Source organism: Opisthorchis viverrini (genome assembly GCF_000715545.1).
Source record: "Opisthorchis viverrini unplaced genomic scaffold opera_v5_200, whole genome shotgun sequence".
NCBI classification, from domain to species: Eukaryota; Metazoa; Platyhelminthes; class Trematoda; order Opisthorchiida; family Opisthorchiidae; genus Opisthorchis; species Opisthorchis viverrini.
In genome coordinates this window covers 800,305-821,447 of record NW_008751855.1, presented here as the reverse complement: position 1 = coordinate 821,447, position 21,143 = coordinate 800,305, and the positions used below count along the sequence as shown (strand labels likewise).

The following is a 21,143-nucleotide window of genomic DNA, read 5'->3' as shown; positions in this document are numbered from 1 at the left end:
CCAGTTCAAAGCACTATTAGACATTTATACCAATCCTAGCACTGACAAGCATACTGCCCCGCGCTGAGAACATAAAGAGCAGTGCTACACCCTTTTTTCACTTGTGCCTCTCAGGTGAACAATAGCCGTTGAACGACAAGAACAAAACCGACCCGGGAAACTTGGGCAAAAGCCTTGATCCTGTGTATCAATCCACGAATCCGCGAGATGACCTTGAAATTTATTTGTTTGGTTCAGTCGTAGTCATGTGCACGTTTACGAATACGTAAATAATAAAAATGGTGAAAAAGACTGGCAGATTAACACAGAGGTCCACAGATAAATTAGAAAACATACAAAGCACATTCAACGAAGGTGAAGGGCTTTTGCCCACTGGGAAAGATTTCGAAACTTCCGAAATGAGTGGGCGCTTTGAGGAGGACTATCAAATGATATGCCTCAAGAAGGGATTGCAAAATTTTCCCATCGTGGAACGACTAGGGATAGCAAATGCACCGTGTATTAAAGTAGGTTTCCGTCAACAATCTCTCTGCGAGACAATACAACAATCATCGAGTCACCTCCATCTTCTTCTCTTTTCAGCGACTGAAGAGCAGTAAATCAGGATCATCGGTTAATTCAACCAGAGAAAACTCGCAAACTAGTTATGGTAAGCATAACTTTCGGATAGGAATTTTTGACATATTTTTAACATAAAGTACAGCCCATGACCGGTTTCGCCCTTCTTGGGCTCATCACGTAGGCGAGGTCCCCGAATCACTGTCAACATTGTGTCCTACTTGAACCCTAATTGGACTGGTTTTGAGAAATATACTCATTTGCAGATCGGTTTGGTTTTTACGAGGGACTCGACTGAGCCTCGCGCTTATGATATTTTTTAACCGAATGTGCTGCACACGGGCGGCCTCATGTTTCACTTGTACGATATTCGAGATATTGCAGTACATTTTCATAAAGAAAACACATTCAGTTGAAAAATAGCATAAACGAGAGATTCAGCTGAGTCGCTTATGAAAACTAGACTTTCAAATGAGTGTATTTCTCGTAGTTAATTTTACCCTCTTTCTCATAAAATTGTGAGGGCACTATCTCTTCTACAACGTATGCTTTATATGTCTACTCCGATAGAAAATTCTCACCTGTTTTATGGATGTGTAGAAGTCAACTTCTCAATTACTAAACCTAAATTCGAATAAGCCTAGGTTTTGTCATGTTCAGAGCACTTAAGAGGTTTGCTGACCTAAAACGAAGGCGCTAAACTGAAAGTGTGCACATAATTTTGTGCACCCAATTTTTAAAAACATCGACGATGTTTCATAAACTTTTTTCAGACTCAGAAAAGGCTTCAGATAAAAGTCGTCAGCTGAGGCGTTTTCTTCCAATAGGCACAAAAGTTTCCTAAGTGCTTCAGAAACCTTGTTGTGACAAGCTCTAATATGAAGGGGCACAATGATAGTGCTATTGCGTTAACGACCTTTTTGTTGAAGCTCCATTTTTATTTAACCGTTGGCTCGGAGCAGCAGTGTGGTCCCTTATGTTAATGAAAATAATGTACTACTTTGTATGGTTGCAAGGTAATGCAAGAATTTCGGTCAGATTCAAGTGAAGTCACCGTAATTGTGTGAGGCTTCCTCCCCATTATATTTCATAAGATTGATGAAGAAACTCCGGATTTCCTCTTTATGAATGGAGAACCAACTGCATTTGATTGGCTTATGGACAGGTTGAACGTGTGTGTCAAAGACAGTAAGTAGAGTTTTGGGAAGTAGATAACATTCCAAACAGAAATATTTTGAGAACTATTGAACAAAAATCGGTGGGATAACTCAGATTTAGCTTTTTTGTCGGCATGTTTGTTTAGGCGGATTCTGACTTTTGCAGCCCTAACCAGAAAAGCAATCTGGTTGTTATCTTCTGGAGAATCATATGCGGTGCAATCTCGTGCGTAGTGAGAAGCAAAATGTTGCTCAACTAAAAATGATGCGTCTAATACACACAGGTTGACGGAACACAGCAGATAGGATGGGTTGAACGTGGTGCACACAATCTGGAACGCTAACTGCGTCACAGCCTCACCCGTTTTAGACGCCCACTAAGAGTTAAAAAGTACGCACGTTACATATCTCGGACCAAAAATAAACACAATGCACAAAGTTCTCTGCACCCCTCTAGTATGTTGGCGAGTAATTTTGAACCTGAAAAATCAACCTGAGTAACTTTTCTACAGTGGCAGTAACCACTGACAGAATTTCGCAAATTATGTTCCGGACAAAACAGTTAATCAAGAGTGAGTCGTTTTAAGGCGCATATGGCCGGTTTGTATAACCTTAAAAATGAATAACGCTAGATATTTTTGTTATAAAGCAAAGTACAATTTTTATTTCCTACGCACAAGATTTAGGCTGAATACCTGGACCGATTGGTACGTATCATGTGGTGTATTAACCTGACGAAACTGTCAGCACGATTGAGATGTCCTTAAACATCCTGCCACAAGCATTTCAAACTACTGAGAAAAGGCCACACACAGCCAAGAACTGAGTAAGGTTATTCAGTAGCAATGAGCAGTTGGCAACAGAATTGGAAAAAATGAACTAATAGTTTGAAAAAATGACTGACGTATGGTTTCAGACCATTAGATGTTAAAACCACAGTGAATTAACATGAAATCTCGACAAAAAGTTGCGCAAATGACTCGGAAGAATAGTAAAAACATTAAAATCTGATACACGCGGAGCAAGAAGATCAATGTCAAGATGGAACTGAGGCCATATATCAACAGCAAGAAGACTGTTAAGAGGATACAAATTTTACAAAGATTGAAAGAGATTACAAGGGCGAAAACATCAAAATGTGAATCATTAAGCAATCTTTGGCCAGACACTCCCAATAAACATTTAAAAAGAATTTTGGATTTGCAGTGATTGTTGAAAAAGAAAAAGACCTGAGTCATTTTCACTGTTATCCCAATCGTCCTTGGTGCTGTAATCTGAACTGAATATGATAATTAACTAATTGCTCTAAATCAGACCATTTTTGATTTTGTGTTTTAGTACTCGAAATATTTAGACTGTCTAATCAAGAGATAAGATCAACGTAAAACAAGCAGTTGGATGATTCTTCGCTGTATAAACAATGGTCCCTAAAGCTCCCACAACTGTCTGCACTCTGGGACACCAAGGCGAGAAATGCCCAAAGAAAACTAGCTGACTAATGCAACAAGATTCAGTGACGTTTGTCATGCTCCAGTCTCAAATGAGAATCCCGTTATGACAATTTTGTCCCTAGTGTTTGGGTTCAGATATAAGGTTGATAGGCTTTCACTGAATGCATGGATATTGGATGCCTCTTTCTTCTTTCGGTTGTTGTCAACTGTCCATTGAGTATTCGGTTTTGGATCAAAAGGCTTCTTCAAAGAGAATGAGGCAGAGGGAACAAGCTCATCTGATATCCCTACAACTAAGCATTATAGTTACTTTTGGGTTGAACTTTAGCATGTGTTTTGGATTATTCAGCAGCTGGATCGTAGTTCTGGATTTCAATAGCTTTCAGTGTGTTTTGTGCGTGTGGAAGCAAATGTTTAGGGATATAGAGTAGGCAGGGGCTCCATGAAGCCACACTGTTTTCTGACAGGAAGCACTGAGCACACTGCTACTGATTCCAACCTGGTGTAAAGAACTGTCCGTATATTCTTTCTTCCTTTCTGATATGCTTCTATGGGAAATTACCCTAAAGGCAGTTCCAAATTATTGTTCATGGTCATAGATTACCTGGTTACAAAAACCTGGCGTTTACATATGAGCCCATTAAGTAGATTTTGGTCATTTTGCTCCGAATGTAGTTGATATCTCAGTTTTTGCGTGATTCTTTGATTAATTGTCTTGAAATACTGTAAAATAAACATGTTGCTTTGAATGTAAATTTACATGATGGAGTCTGAGGTGTCTGAGTGACCGAAACGGGGAAATTCCACAAGTATCCTAAAATCGGTTAACAGGATTATAAGTGAAATTTATGGTCGTGCTGGTTTGCAGTAAAACGATGCAGCTATTGGTCATACTGTGTTCTTCTCTGAACCCTGCACTAAAGCTATTAAGGATAGAAATGCGCCCTGCGTATAAGTGCGATCACTTCAACGCTCCTCTGCATGCAATTCAGTCAGGTTAAATTATACAGGTTTTATGTGTTTGTGCTGTCATCAGTGTGCTTTAGAGTTTCCCTTTACAAAAACATTGCAACTCTAATTACAGAGGATTGAGTCTAACATCCTTTAAAGAGTCACCCTTGACCAACGCACCAGAACCAAAAAAATGTACAGGAAAACTTCCGGAGCTGTTACCTGTGACGTAGGAGAAATTTTCTGAAACACCTCACTATCGGCGGACAAGATGGTTGTAAAAGAAACCATTGTAAAATGTCTTTGTCTAATTCCTGGTGATAAATCAACTTACCACCCCTCTGGTTGAAAAAATCGCAGCATAAATGATATTCAAATGTTATAACCCAACTGATATAAGTTTAGCATAACTAACCAGATAACTATCGTGATAAAAAGTGCTTTGGCAGCATCCACTGGTATCGATATTTATTTTATGGTGCAAAATCCGTGCTCTGGGACAAATATCACAGTGTTACATTGATGGTAACCCCATGACATCGGCGTTTTTGAGAACCCTTCAGGTTTTGTATGCCAATAGAGTCAGTTTTCCTCTCTCATTTATCACGTAGAATAAATTTTAACGAGTGTTCAGAAAGCATACAATCTGAAGCCAGAGTTAAAGCACTCAAATGTCGTTCAATTATAAACAAGGCCCATTGTGAGTAGTGCAGACTGGTGTCTTGCTTTTGAATAAACTTTTCCAATGACAAAAGGTCGAAAGCAGATTGACAGACACACAGCTTATGAACTGCAAATACTTAAGGCCCCTGATTCTCCAGAAAACCACGTGAACAGTGAAATAAACATCCATAACGGCAGTGAAAATCTAGAAAATTTTGGTTATTTTGAAGTAAAAACCATTAAGTCACTCTCAGTTCGTTTTTGGTAACTAAAGCCTGGTCGACAGAGAATCAGGCTGGACCGGTAGCGATCAACCTTAAGATTCTTATCCAAAAAGCGATTGTTGGTACAGTCCAAAAAAGCTACTTTAATTCATTCCACACGCTACTTCACCTTTCTGGACAAACCTTTGATCCTCAAATCAACCCGCCTTGAGTTGGCACAGTAGAGTGAGTATATGAGTCTTGCGGATTATCGGTGCTATCCAAATGCCATCGGTTACTTCAAGTTGTATACCTAAAGCCCTGAAGTAGCAGTGGTTGCGCCACATAAAATTGCAGTTCACATATGCAGAGCCGTAGCCACTATGGAAACAAAATTTTGTGTGAGAAAACTAATCAGCTGGAGAATATAGGACAATCTGTGGCCAAAATCTCTCCCAGTTTATCTTTTTCGAATGATATTTTGCCCAGCAGAACACCGGGACCGCGTGTTGTACCGGTACGAAATCCTAGGTGAATGATAGGGGACGTGTTGAAATATCAATGTTTTGGAGATGAAGCTAGACCAAGTTGAAATGAGCACCGCTCACCACGCACCCTTCATATTCAAAAATATCCTAGAATGGGCGTGTTTTACTCATGCAGCGGAATATGGAGCGGATGTGATTTCCAAGTTTGTATGTTTACTCCGTACTGGTTATTCACCTCTGTTGCTATATTTGGTCGGAGAGAATTATATAACGGTTTTGACCGGGTTAGACTTTTAGACCCTATTTTTCATGTTTTTAGAAATAGCATTAGCTTTTGAAGCAAAAAATATATCGCGCAACAAATTGCTTGTGTAACCGCCTCGCACACCACAGGACCATCACCTATATTTTTCAAATGCGTGTCTGGGAATGGTAGTGGCAAAGGCATAAGTCAGCTGAGCACTATCAAACAATATCATTCGGTTGAAGCATCAGTATATTCATCGTCTACATAAATGCGGACGCTGTAAACTAACTGTACCTGTGCGTATGTTGGCCACAAGGTACAAGAAGAGTGGTCTTTTTTAAGGCACATGCTGCTAATGCACGAGGACACATGCATGTGATGGCTGCGGGATAGAGGTTGACTTTCACCTGTGTGACTAAAGAGGGATTTCGTGGACGAATTTCAGCCACAAAGCGTGTGTATGAGTAAACAAAAATGATGGTAGAACAACGAGGTGGGTAAATATCTTACACAGGTCAACTAGTCGAAATTTCATACAATTCTCGCATTTTATCTCATCTTCGGCCAGTAGTTTTCGCATTTTGTCCTCCTTGCTGTCGAACACAGATATCCTTGCTACTTCCGAGATTGTGCCAACTACTTTCAACACAGTGCCAGAGGAGAAGTTTTTCACACCTAAAATTCAAATTCTGGTTGAGGTTCCGGACAAAACAGAGACAGTGACAGAAGTCTACATGAGAGGTGAGCTGAGTCCTCCTTCAACTAATTCGTCAGGTTGGAATATGACAGATGTCACACTTGAAGTAATCCTCAATTGTTGCAGCGTGACATCAAAACTGCACACTCTAAAGTGAGTTTAAATAGCCAAAAAGAAGAAAACCTGTGTCACTGTTAGTGTGCTTACCTAACAGTCCCGAAATCAAGCAACGAATTGAAATATCATTGGTGCCTTGATTGTTTTCAGTGGGAAAAACGGATGCAATTATTTTAGATGAACCGTTACCCGTAACTAGCACTATACGGTTTTCAGTTTGCTAATAAGTATATTGTACTTATTCAGTCATAGTCTATAGCCATTTACCATATTTGTCCTGTAGTCGTCAATTTTTTGTACGACCCTACTGAAACCAGAGCTCAAAGATTCCCATGTGTCTTGGGAAAGGTTTGAGTTCCAAAAACTAATTCGAACAATACCTCATGTGCGTGTAACAACGATTGGTGATGCCGTAACAAAATTTCAGCCAGTCGACACGTGATTTTCACCCATCAAACCGAGCAGTTCTTCGTCATTCATGCAACAATGACTCAACCTATAGCTGACAGCCAAATTGTCCTGCCAAGCTCTCATAATCGATTCGGGTCAGGTCACCATGCACGGATCTGTTGACTACGCTTCAACGAGGACACTGTCTTTTTATTTCATGGCGTTTTGGTCCTAGGCTTGTAAACTCCCGTGTTATTGCTGTTGAAAACTGTGGCTAGTTTGATATCACTGTTTAGTACTTTCGTTTTTATGTCCAGAGGTAAATTATTTTAAACAGTTTACACTGCCATTTAGTCCTCTAACCATCCTTAAATAGTAACAGAATTTTATAATTACTCTCACCAACACGTACGTAGACGAATCAGTTCGATCAGAGCAGAGGTTCACCACACTCTTCCCGATCTGCCTTGTGTCCAGCTGTTTAATTACTCGCTACTTGTTTAATTACAAGTAGTGAGATTTTATACGAGGAGTACCCAGCATAGATCACTTTGGCCTTGTCTGATTATTTCGCTTTCTGGCTTGATAGGTCATAGCGTAAATCTAATCGGCTCGATTCACTTGCTCTTTATAACTTGCTTCATCTTTCATACCCTTTGTTGGTTTGTGTGACAATGTCATCTTTACCTGTAAACGAAGCTAGTGAATTTGCTCCTGATTACCAGTGTTCGCAAGTTGCTCTGTGGAAGCACTCCCAAATTCGCGACACCTAGGGACTCCTCGGTCGCCGTATTGCTACGCTGCACAATCTGTATCTTCAGTTTACGGATATACAACAAACACACCAGAACCACTGTAGTGTATTCCAACCCCTGCTCCGCTGTTATCACAAGCTATACAATACTCGGGCGGTGAAAGTTATGAATGAAAAAAGCTCACAGTGACGTTTGAAGTTACAGCTCTTTCATTCGAAGTTTATATCTGACGCCAAGATACTTCCACCGGCCAGAAAGTTATTCCCGTTCTGTTTTTATGTTAGTGCTTATCGAGAACGGGTTCACCAAGCCCAATATTTAAACGTCCTTTTTTTACCGACTGTCGCTGGATTTGTTATATTTATCAGGAAAGCTGAGAGAGAGACACGGAGTAAGGACACGTGGAGAACATGGACTATCGAAGTAAACGATGACGTGCGCCGGTAACAGGAGTCGATTTCTGTTTGAAAGTTTTCTTTTTTCAGGTCCTCTATCCAGATGGAATTCAGTTGGACTAAATTAGAGTCGCACTAGGTCGTTTCCTCGTGTAAATATTTCTCATAAAAGAAGTCATCCATTAGTCGGATACTTTGTGCATTATTGTTGCTTTGTGCGCTCCGTAAAATAAGATGATACTGTGATTCTTGGCAAGAGCTGTGAATCCGTTATCCTATTCAGTGGCGCACACTTTATTATTGCTTGAATACTGTCGAGTACTATGGTTCGACCACTGTGTTGAAGTCGATTAATGTTTTAATAACCGCGTAAGGGAGTTTTATCGACCCAGTGACTATGGCATGAGACGGAGGCCAGATTGATTTGACTGTGGAAACCAGGATTCAACTATGTGGTCTTCGGGCAGTTCATTCACTGGAAATTTGGAGAAAACGCCATTGTCTCCCTGTAAAGACCACACCACTGGAAGAAATTTGAAGGAAACCACTTTTGGTCCAGCACTTCACCCGATTTCTCAAGCTAAAAATTAAATGTACGTTGAGGAAAATTCATTCACCAAGTACGTCCGGAGAGAGTTCTCCCCATTGTCCTGGAATGCAAAAATGTTGAAATTAAATGTATAAATTAAATGTTCTGGTTCAGATAGACGATTGAATTTCTGCCTAAAATGCTTGAAGCAGGAAGTCACGCTTATACAATAACAGGGGTTGGAAAAACAGAAGCTGTAGTTCAAACTGATAAGAATGACTGGTCCCAAAAGGATAAAGGTGTATTAACGATGTTTATCGGTGTTATTCGAGTCGTTGTATCAAGGTGTTTTTGTTTTCTCTGCCAGCCTGAGAGCCAGTAATGAATTCACTGAAATCATTTAGTACGCAAATTTAAGCAACATTTGTTCCTCGTACACTACCCTCCTTGATGCTTAACTGAATTTTCACTCGAAGTACCTGTTTCAAGTAGATTTTACGTACCGGGTGCCCTAGGTGAGATTTGTATTCTTTATCTTCCACGCTTATTTAGACATTGTGTTCAGTCTGTCATTTCAATGAATATTTTCAGTAGATTCCATGAATAGGTTTACTTCTCACTGTGAACAAATCCAAATCCTAGAAAATCATGAAGGATGGGGAAGATAAAATGTGTTTGAGCAGTGGAGACTTGTTTTTATCCCAAGAAAGGTGATCAGAAGATCCACTTTTTTCAAGGGATATATATGGGCTTCCTATTCAGAACGTCATATGTACAAGTCCATCCTTTCACTATACTTTGTACGTTTCTGCCGGTATAAAACAAACCTGCTGTGTGCACATAACTTGATTCTTGCCTTACCTTTAGCTTTTGGAGTGCGGGCCTCACTGCTGAACAGGTGGCACAACTGGCCCGATTTTTGGCAACGAACACTCATGTGAAGTAAGTTAAAGCTTGGTATAAGTACAAGTTTCATTTCCTTTGGACAAAAAACTTTCAACACTATATATCTACCTATTTAGTTTCCCGGGGTTTTGACGTGCCGCATGATACTACTTTGCAAAGCCGTCCGTTTCATCCGTAGCGGTAGAAGTCACATACCATATACATCCATTATATTGTCACGTCTTTTAACGACACCATTGTGCAAGGTGCTTCTAATCGTATGACAACTTTATCCCGTCAGCATGTGTCAGCCCTTGTCCAAATTAATTTCATCCTTTCTCAAAGGTTAAACAACTAAGATCAGGTTGACGGAAGGTATGTAGCTGCCTTAATGCTGTCATTATGGATTGCTTTGTTGAGCAGAATCTATGGACACCACCTTACCCTCCAGGTTGCTGCTTTCAATGGAGCTGCATGAAAGGCAGCACACCGTACAGTCTTCCACAGACCAATCTCAACTAATTACTTTATCACACCTTTTGGATCATATAATCGCGAACCCAGACCAGTCCATCAAAACCAGCCGCTTAAAAAGTTACGAAAAATATGAAGTTGTTCCCAGACCATGTTGAGGGGAAAGGCTTGAATCCATCCATTATTTTCCTCCTGAGTTATCATTGTGCTCCTGCGTACTTCAAGGTGGTCTATCAACGCATTCCATTATTTTTTGGCAGATGTCTAGCAATTGATGCAAACGAATCTCTGAACGAGGACAGTTTTGCCAGTTTAATTCAAGATGAGGGGAGGTACGTGGTTCGTTTGTTGATAGGATGTAACTTTACTGTACTGACTATTGTTACTAACGTTTAGGGCCAATCTGGTTATTTTCTGTTCGCCTGTATGTTAACTCATCTTGTGGAACAAAACATACTGGGCTGGACGAATGCTAGATGAACAAACCAGTCGAACTCCAGGCTCAGTCCTTTGGAAACGTTTCTCAGTTATAACGCCAGAATTAGGGTGAAAACAACTGTAATAATCCATGAATCAAAATAGGTCATCTTGGTTCTTTTCGCCTTGGAATTTCCAAGTGAAGAAGATGTCTTGGTGGTCTAAACAATCAACTACCTTGATGAAATGAATTCTGTATTTTTCGGTATTTTTCGCAGTAGTTGTAAGTTTAAATCAGATCATGGAATACTTTTTCTCGTGAAGACTTACTGTGAAGTAACGTGCGAAGGGGGCACAGTCATCTACCAAAGCAACTTATCCAGTGGTAGCTGTGACATACTCACTAACGGGTGAACAAGTTCCAGTCGTGCCTCTATGTTTAGGTGCATTCTGGGAGACAATGAAGATCTGCACTGTTTGTAGTCCGAAGCGATGTGAAAATCTTGGTGGAGATTTCATCGTGTAAACCAATTATGCTGGAAAGCCGAGATACACTGTACAGCTGTTTCATCCCTCGTGGGAATCATCAGCAGTGCACATCTAACGACTCCCTTCTGATATCTACGTTGTTAATGCAGTCGCTGTTTACGAGTTGCTTTCAGACTGCAATCAGTTTCCTATTCTCACTGGATGCGGTTGCATTTCAGAGACAAATAAGAGGTGACGTTCAAACTTATATGGTCAGACTGCCCACAAAGCTTCGAATTGTTATTATTCTGGTGAGTGGCCCCGTAACTGAGAATTGCGTAGTGTTTATGTTAACCATGATTCGACGAGAATAGTGAAAAGTGTGATAATAGTGTGTGATAGTGTGATAATATGAAGAACCACCTGATCACACATTTGGTCAACCCACTCTTTGACCCACAGCTCATATTTATGGTACAGGCAGCATTCTTGATAATGGTTATGACACCGGGTTCAAACTTACCATCACGGTTTTATCAGACCCTTCTTGAAGGCTTCAAAGAAACTAAGAACAGTCATTGAGTTAGCCTTACAAAATTTAATTTCTTATGCCTTCCATGGACTTCCTGTTGATTTTTGCAGAAAAATTGTTGCACGCCAAAAATGTCACTTATAGAAGGAAGACCGGTAAGCAAGACTGTGTTGTACTGCAGGTTTGGCTATCACACATCTGAGTGCTTGTTGAATTCCAGCTTGGAGCAGTTGCGACTGCGCCATTGTCGGTTGGGTCCCGCCGAAGCAAAGCAAATTGCCGCCCGTCTGGGCACAACAAAATCCGCAAACACCACACTACTCCGTTTGGACCTCTCCGGTAACCGTATTGGGGACACTGGAGCTGTGTACATTGCTCAGGCAAGCCACTGTTTGTCCATGTCTAGAAATAAATCTCGTGCGGTAGTTACACATGAAAATTTAATACGTTTTAAAGAACACTGATGCTTCACTTTAGGATTGTAGAAATTTAGTTCTTGGCTTCAGACTAGTCTGAAGAATGACCATCTTACTAATGGTGTAATGGGGATTCTGTTCTAAAGAAAGGCTCTCCCTTAATTCCCTTTCAATATTTACATATTCCAGCTTAATAAGTTGATGTGTGTGCTTGACTCAAGCACATCGCATCTTATGTAGTCCTTGAAATCATTTAAAGAGTGAAGATTTGATACCTTTAAATTGTGTATGGTTCGCCGCAGCGTAATTACAAGTAGTAAGTTTCCAATCCCACTGCGTACAATGAATGGCCTTGTCTCAGAATGGTGAAGTGTATATCCGCTTTTGTCAAACGTTTACTATTCAGTTTTTTACTCAGCAATTTCAGATTCACTTTTTTGTCCTTGTCCTAATTATACGATTGCGACTATGTTCTTGATGAATTCAAGGGCAGAAATAACTCGCACAAATCGGATAAAGTGTATTGATTAAGTGCACCAACACAGAACGGACTAAATCCTCCTAACGGCTGCACCTACACACACTGTTTGAAGATCCAAAATGCATTTCATATCGATCGGTCACGTATTTATTGTCCTAGGGTCAGACCAGTTGGGAATGAAAGGTATCGGAACAAGATCCATGTTTTGAGCTTATCAACACTGTTTTCATGGAAATATTTGTCTTTACCCAGGTTTCCCTAACTCAGGTGCTCATCTGGATGTGATCGCCTGTTGAGTGACATAAACGTACTTTAAATTGTATAGTATGATATAAATAAGTGGTGCCAAGTTCTGGAATAAAGTAGCAAGACTCCGGTGCATAGGACCTGCTAAAGTGAAAACAGTGGAATCCGAAGGATTCTACTGAAGTATGGGATTCGAGAAACAGTATCGAATGTTTAGAGTTATCAGTGGCAAAAATATTCAACCCAATCTAGGAATGATTGTAGGGAACTGCTGGAAGGAAATGGGAACATTTTCAAAAGTTGAATACATGAAGATCAAATTATTATGAATCTCGGGAACAAATTTTTCAGGGAATCGGATGGCTTTTCTTAGTCCAGAAGGACTTCAGTAATGGACACTTTGGATAAAGATTTTTCACCGGCGTGTAAAGTGTTCAGCGCCATAAAAAATTAACGCCAAACGGCGGGTATCATGGAAGTAATGCTCAACGAAAATGTCTTGAAATGTGTTGTTCACAAACTCAGCTTCTTAAGGCGCAGTGTGAATGAAAATAAAACGGCTTCGGTTTTCCACCTTCAACTGCGGTCTGTCCTTAACTTTTGTAAAATCGCATCGCCCCAAACATGGAGACTGACAGATGGAGACTTCTGGAGACTTAGGGCTTGAAGCTTTTGTTTATAGCGTTTCATATCCATTTCAAGGGAGTAGACACAGAAAAAAACCCAGATAGTGAGAATCAAGGATTTTCTGTCTAGTATTTTAGAATTCTCTACATTGATTATACTTTCTGGGAACAAACCAGCCTACCTTCTTCCTATGAGATGTGAAACTTCTGTTTTGAAGATGGACTGTCCAAATATGATAAGTTACCATTCTGACCGGTAGTGTCTACTGTTCAAAAAATTGTTTCACGCCGGGAGCTTTCGAACATTTCGCTTTGCATATGTGAAAGTTGGTTAGATGTATCACAGAAGCGCTGTTACGTTTCGATGTACCTACATAGTGTATCTTTGACGGTTTCGATAAAGACATGACAGGCCTCACAAGGTTGGCACAGCCTAACGGTAAATGATCTCTTCTCAAGGAAAAGTTTGAAGATCTTAATCTATCACTGTTCTTTGCACTAAAATAGGACATTTTACTGCCCCGCAAAAAGGTTCCACAGATATCCCTTAGTATATTTAAGGGAACCGATTCTCACACGTACTGAAAACATCCATTGCGAATTTGAATGTCAATCGTAGAAACGAACAGTTGGCGTGGCAACGGCTATTCTGCTTGAATCTTCATTGGCAGATGGCCTTCTCTATATGATTGGAAGGCAGCCTTCTAACAATATCTTCAATAGTATATTCTTAAAACAAATACATAGACGACATTTTAATTTGCACAGGACGTCATTATGATAATTGACCTTACAGCGGTGTGACGATTCATGTACCCCCAGTGAGTCATACCGAGGAGTTTGCGTGTGACACTCACAGGGCCTCTCATACCTGATTGGTGAATAAGCAGAGGCCTAAATAGTACAGTCTCCTGGTCCTCCAGTCTGGGGGTTGTAACATATATGGTGACTTGCTCCTTACGATCTTACTCTGCTCTGACGGTCTCACACCGACCACCTCTGTCTTTCGGTTAGGCTTTTGAGCCAAAGTCTTTGACTAAGGACCCTTATCGCCCTTCTGTCTAAGTTTGGGCATTCTTGAATTAGCCCAAAGAATGTATAACCATGGATCCCACATATAAAAGCACTCATACGTAAAATAAACCATTGATTCGTACCACCAACTTAATTGCTGCATACAGCCGGGTGGATAAGCGAAAACAGGCCACTGCTGACACCTACCCTCTTTCTCCTTCAGGCAGTTTCTCTCCCCCCTCAACTTGTTTTTAGAGACAGGTACATTCTTAGGGACTGACAAATCAATTCGCCGCCTATTGCCCCTGGTTGTAATATCTATGGCTGACTCGGCCACTGTGGCCACTGACACTTCGAAGTCATCTTTTGACACCCGACACTCGGTTCTTCTGGAAGCCTTTACCGTTCAGATTCAGAACAGCGCCAGAAAACAGAGTGCTGTTGCGTTCACGCTGAACTTGCGTTCTATTGATGTGTGCAGTTTGTCTGAAAAGAGGACTCAAGACCAAAGTATGATTGTTCAACTGACTTCCCCATCGGTTTCCAATCGCTTCTGGTTGCGCGGCTTTTGTGATTCAAAAGCCATCACTGCTGGCAGCCCTTGGATAGTTGCATCTATGTGGTTCGCTTGTCTGTGACAGTATCCCGTAAGTGCGCCGATAATTGCTGCCTGTTCATTGTATCTGCTTATGTCCCGACAGAGTGTAGCTCTGATACAATCTAAGACAGCTTTCATAACGCTTTGAGCACCCTTTAGCAGCATGCTAAGCGATCAAATATTGTTCTGGTAATTGGCAACATGCGCGGGGTCAGTTTCTGGTCTTCGGTCATCGAGGTCTTGAAAGTATGGTTGGGATTGCCTGGGTTCAGCGAATTCGGAATGAGGTAATGTCGAGGCGGAGGGTGCTTCCCACAAAGCACGCATCCAGCACTGCATGCTAATTTGCTTGGGTCATGTGTTATGCATACCGAGTTGCAACCTAGCAAGACCAGTGTTTTTATCCGTGCCTAATTGGGAATGGCGGAAATTTAGGGGTGGACGGCATTTGATATGACAGAGGGGAAGGAGGGACTTTACCAATAGTTTGTTCTACGTGACACTCTTTGAGCTTAGTTGGAGACACTGAGCGGTGTAGGGACTAAAGGATGACAGTGACGTTCATGCTGTCAGTTTCTACACACACTGTCTCACTGAGTGTTGGAGGTGAAGGCACTTAGGAGGTTTACTGTTAGCTGGCCCTAACTCTTACTTCCTGGTCCATTTCGTTCTTCCTTCCAGAACCTTTGTTTTCTCACTGTTAATTATTTCATACGATCGAAATTTCCTCAGTTTTCTCTCCTATTTTAAGTGACGAGTAAATAACTCAGCAATTCAAAACCCTTGTAACAAATAATGTTGTAACAGCTTATCTGCTCAAAATTGTACAAAATCGTACATCATGCTTCCGATTCTAAGTAGTGTGTTGTTGCTTCGTAGTAGAGAAATTTTGTCACATTCTAGTGCTTTCGGTCACCCGCTGTTAACATGTGGTCTACAACTCCTCGGCCAGTGGTGGCTGGTTTGAATATCCTTCCAGGTTTGTAAGGAATGTGGTGCTGAATGCACCCCCATAATAATGTATCATCTTAGCAATGCGCCTCAACCATTCTCCAGTTATTTGCTGTTTTTAAAACATGTAGTCCAAAATTACATGCATCTCACTGACATCCGGTTTCTTTTGGTGCCGGTCTTTAGAAGGCCGTGTCTATTATTGATTATAATGAGGTAAAGCCTGGTATTTTCGTGAGAAGCTTTGAATTCCTATTTTTCTATCTCACCTTATTTGTCTATTCATATAACCTTCCCAGTTACCATTTGATGGCCATAAATTTCGGTTTGTAGATTTCGAAACATCTTTGTGAGTTACATCAATAGAGCGAGACAAATGCATGCAGTTTTCGCCAAGTGACTTACTGCATTAGATATTCTCCAGTCACCCAGTGTACTCACTTGAACGTCGAAACCATGTCCAGATTCTGACCTGGATAGGCAAATATTCGAGAGAGAATAGCAGTACTCATTCTTTGGTGTTCAAAATTGATAGCAGCTCACATTTTCAATCTTTATGGCCTTGTGTCAAAGAAGGTCCATGTTTCCAGACGATTTGTTCCTGTTCCGAGGGTTAATGAGGAACAGAGATCACACGTATGTAGCAGATAGATGCGAATCTTCTAATGACCTATTTAAGCCTCAAGTTCACTCCAGACTCACCTCCCTAATAGGCTTCTAAAACCATTACTACAAAGCCTAGGAGTTCACCAAACCAGAAAGCTGCAATTTCCGTAACAAATTTTACGGATTTTATTATATCATTCTCCGCCTTTTTTCGAAAATAGGGTGACGCTGAGCGGGAGGGCCGTTAAAACGAAGTTTGTGTAACCAAAGCAACGGCTGCATGTCCGGTCAAATCTTTCAGATAAGACATTCTCATTTCATGGAAACTACTCTGCTTTTGAAGTCGTGTGCACGCTTTTCAGTAGACCTGTCGCTCGTTAAGTATCGGTTGTTGTGCCTTGATACCTATTGTGGCATGTCCTATAAACATTTCGTGCACCCAACGCCTCCCTCTTTGATAACACTATCTGTGAGATTTCAGTAGGTTTGCTACATGAACTTAAGCGACTGTTTTGAAGGATGGTCGCAGGTTCACTGAAAAATGCACCGAATCGTTCTACGGCTGTGAGCCTCACCGTAACCACAAGTGAACTAAGAAATTATATGGCTGGTAAAGTGGTCAGGTAAACCATCGCCATTCGCATTTACGTTAGCAATAACTAAAATAGCAACAGTTTGAGTTGGGAAATGTTAACTGGAGGGAAAAAGACAGTTGATTCTTTCTTGTTATTCGAAGCCTTACATGACTGAAAGTTTCAACTCTCTACCCCCGTGGTATACCGTCATTATCTACGTCACTACTAAAAGTGAAGGTTTATTAACAAATTTGATGGGTCCGACGGGTGCAGATACTCGGAATAAAATGGGAAGCTTTGCCAGTTTGGGGCCATAAGTCACGAGTCACGATCGTCTCATCTACTGCAATTCGAAACCACCCTTCTAGACGTTCGTTTTCCTGCGTAAGAGATGACGTCATTATCCGCGTCACATTGTCTCCGTGGAACACTGAGTATATCCCATATTAAGCCTCCCGTTGCTCCGACACGGTGAGTTGGTACTTTTGTCCGAAACAAACTACCAGTATATTATAGACCTGGTCTATTTATTACCTTTTACCCCAGCAATCTAGCTCGTGCGAATCCTGCTTATGCCCTTCTTAGCACACTTGGCTGTATGACGTCCAGCAACAAGTGCGTAGGCAAAACGTTTGGTACTCTGAGACTTTAGTGTCATTTACTTGAAGAAAGCTGTTCTTGAGTATCAGACTCCTCGAACGAACTCACTGTTTTTGTACAGAATCACGACAACCGTACCCCGCACGCATCTTAGTTTACATCCTTACCCACCAGAAATGAGGTCGCAGTAACTGCCATATACTGTGCAACTCACAAAAGTATGACTGAGTTATTCTTGAAGGTGCTTGCTTGTCAACATCCACTATGGTGACCCACTCTGCCAGTAAATATTCAATTAAAGGAATTTGGGTTATCACCTGTGACCGGAGAGGTCCGTTAAGTGAAATAGTTGATAATTCCAAGCAGCAGAATAACGGCTGGAGACCGCCGCCGAAATGGGGCCACACGTCAATAAAACCTTAGCCATCGAGCCTTTCCGCACTGTCACACGATCATGCGGGCACACAGTCAAGGGTGTTATGTTCTGGTGACGCACATATGTTTAACGCAGATGAACAGGTCAAAAGACATTGGATTGACGCCGGTTTTTCGGTGCTTAGGTGGTTAGAAGGACAGGTTGGTGGTGGCTGCCAGGTTTATGTAATATGCGCTGACATCACGTTAATGCGTACAGTCCATCAGCTGCTCCACGTCAAGCGGATGGCCTGTGCCTCAAACGGAGCGAGCTCTACTGGAGGCCACAAAAGCCTGTGCTATCCAATCTCTATAATCATGGTGGCAAGAGCATAAGGGGACATAAAGTTTAGGAAACAACTGGCATAAACGTCAAAAAATGACAAAATCTTGGGGCCCTTTGTGAGAAAAAGCAGGATAGCCCCGCGGTTAATAAGCACATCGAGCTCTGATTGGGCAAAAAATTGTTGCACCACCATACAAGAACTCCAAACGCTCCCTTCTCGCTCAAACTGTTTTTCTTGATCGATCAGTCTTGGTTGTGGTTTTGTTCTCCTGAGTTTACTGAGTGAACGATGACCGCTTACATCTGGAACAGTGTGGACTGAGGAGCCCCTGTTCCGTACCTGTGGAATAGTGACAACTGCTAGTTCGAAATGCGTTCACTGAATAAATGGGCCAGCATTTCTTCCACTGCGTGACCCAAGGGATCGCAGGGATCTTTCGTAAAGCTATGCTCAGTCCCACTCCAAGTGACCTTCATTGATACAACATCTAGCTTGTGAACATCACACGACTACATTTTATTAGGAATACTTCCAAATGTAAAAAAGCACTCTTGATGCAGTGGGTCTTATAGACCACTTCTGCTTAGCCTCGACAGTTTCTTCACTCGCACAGCTTTTTTCTCCGGACAGACGATCCGAAGTGGCCAAAAATGGCTTCAACATCGACAGGGTTTTTTCTGAGGAGTGCAAACCGAATAAAAATACCAAACGCTTTTCTAGATATACATATATATGTATGCATGTTCAAATATATATATATATATGTGTGTATGTACATATGTGCATATAAAGGACAGAGAGTTGAGCCGAAAGATAGGCAGAATGTGACATGTGTGTATATCTTACTTTGTGGCATCCCAGGACCACACCGAAATGTTGTTATCAGAGCGCACCATTAGATTAGTCGGGATCAAGTCACGTGTTCCAGTCCATCAGTTCCCATACACACCTGATAACAATGGCCACGAAACTGAAGAGTGCAGATTGGATTCCCATCTCCAGTCCTGACAGATTATCGGGTGCAGTCATAGATGTTCCAGTTACCCGGACTTTTCCTTGCGGGAAATTGATGAAAGCAAACAGATCGAGTTGTCTCCCTCGGTAGCTTCATTGTGTGCAGGCTTTGGGCAGCATGTTGCACGGATGGAGTCTCTTTGGTTGGATGGAACGAGCTTTGGGCCCATTGATATTGTGCCACTCTTCCGCTAGAGTGAACCTGTCAGCGAACCCCACGCGTGACAGCACGCTAGTCATTTTTGTCGAAACTTAAGTAGAGGACCATAATACTGTCTTCACGCCAAACAATGGACCATTGCGAGCTGAGTTAGAGATCGTTACAGATGATGCAGTGTATGGTGATGTGGAGTTGACCAGGTGCAAGTAAACTTGATCACTTCCAGATTCTTGCGAACTTTTCTAATTGCCACGACCAAATGATTCAACAGATGCAGAACGTCTTCATCTACAGACCGACTTCGTCCAGCTTTAAGAATCAACAGAAGCACTGATCCTTGACTGCACTTGAAACCAAAGCTGTGAAAATGCCGAAACATGCTGAAAAAGCACATACTCTACATGCGAATTCTGTAGAGTTCATTTCGTCCTGTGTGTCCATTTATTCACCCATACAAACTCTACAATGTAGACCTCTTTCGAGAGCAACCGTAGAATTACTTTATGCCTGGGGATGATTCACACACAGTTGTGAAATCCTTGAACTCAACAAACCACAAAATTTTGCTATTTTTCTTCCTTTTTTGGAAGAGGGAGTAGAGCCAGAATAACAGTTATTTGAAACTCGAAATCGTGGATAAATAACATCATCTGCTCTTGTTTGACAAGTCACGGGATTTTGCCTTACGTAGTCACGTGATGGCAATGTAATTCTCCAGTGAACAGATCAAGTAAGAAGCCTCATGCAATTCTGTGGATTTTCTTGTCAGTTTTGATGCGTGTAAAAATTTTTGATTTCACATAAATCACGTTAGCATACAAATTCATCCATTAAACCTTTTCAAACCCGGAGAATTAAAAAGTATTGATTTTCTGCAAATGGTATGGGGCGATGTCTCAAAATCCGAAAGCAGCCTGCTCCTAATTTTGCCCTTTTTTGGGCTTATCAATTGGACACTTTCCTCCAAAGCTGACAGACTCAACGCCGAAGTCGAACAGCCCACATTTATAGCCTAAATGAAATTTCGAATTGCTGGAACTTGGGTTCCAATGGAGTCCCTCGTAGTCTGTAGCTTACGTTTACGCCTTTTGATATATGTGGCACGGAGGCCATCTAGAGATTCCGTTGCAAAAGTATTCAGTGAACTTTCTTTCGTTCAGTGTAAGCACCTGATGGTAACTATCTGCCTCCATTCAATAAAAACTAAACGGTATCACAATCCACAATTGGAATTGAGATGCTACAACAAGTTTTGTGTTTTCAAATTTACAAAAATGGGTTAACTAGACCGCCAAAAATAACTAATAAGCTGGTTTCAGGGGATGAGATACGGTTTGAGTTGCTTCGAGATTATGGCTGTATAAATTGACTGAGACAGTAGTTATAAAGAATTTTCATCGCCTTGCGTAAAAAATTTTTCCTCCATCGAGGGGACCCACAGACTATATTAGCAGTAAGCAAGTCAGATACAGGTTTCCTCTAGATTACAAAAAGGCGGGGTTGCGTACACGACACGTAGAGTCTTCTCACTGTGCACAGTGGGCGGTCATAACAATAATTTATGTGTTAAATTTGTTAAAGACTTCCAAGAGGTATCTTCAGTAACTCTTGCTTTAAGCGAAAACGACTTTTAAATCGCATAACATTTAAGGAGTTATTTGGAGTTTAAGAAAGACAGTGATAAAAACAAAGAATCGTTAGGGACCTTTTAACTACAACAGAATTAACGACAAAAGAGGAACAGGCAATGTGCACGAAAAAATCGCCAGGACACAACA

At 41.3% G+C, this 21,143-nt stretch overlaps 1 protein-coding gene across 1 annotated transcript; it reads left to right on the top strand.

Annotated features, from left to right (window-relative positions):
* Positions 1-278: 278 nt before the first annotated feature.
* T265_08050 (hypothetical protein) lies at positions 279-11,841 on the top strand (the record flags this gene model as incomplete). The annotated part of the gene is made up of 6 exons (XM_009173744.1): positions 279-506; positions 583-649; positions 6,325-6,568; positions 9,469-9,543; positions 10,221-10,292; positions 11,598-11,841. The coding sequence occupies 6 exons, from the start codon at positions 279-281 to the stop codon at positions 11,839-11,841; spliced, it is 930 nt and encodes a 309-aa protein (XP_009172008.1).
* Positions 11,842-21,143: the final 9,302 nt, after the last annotated feature.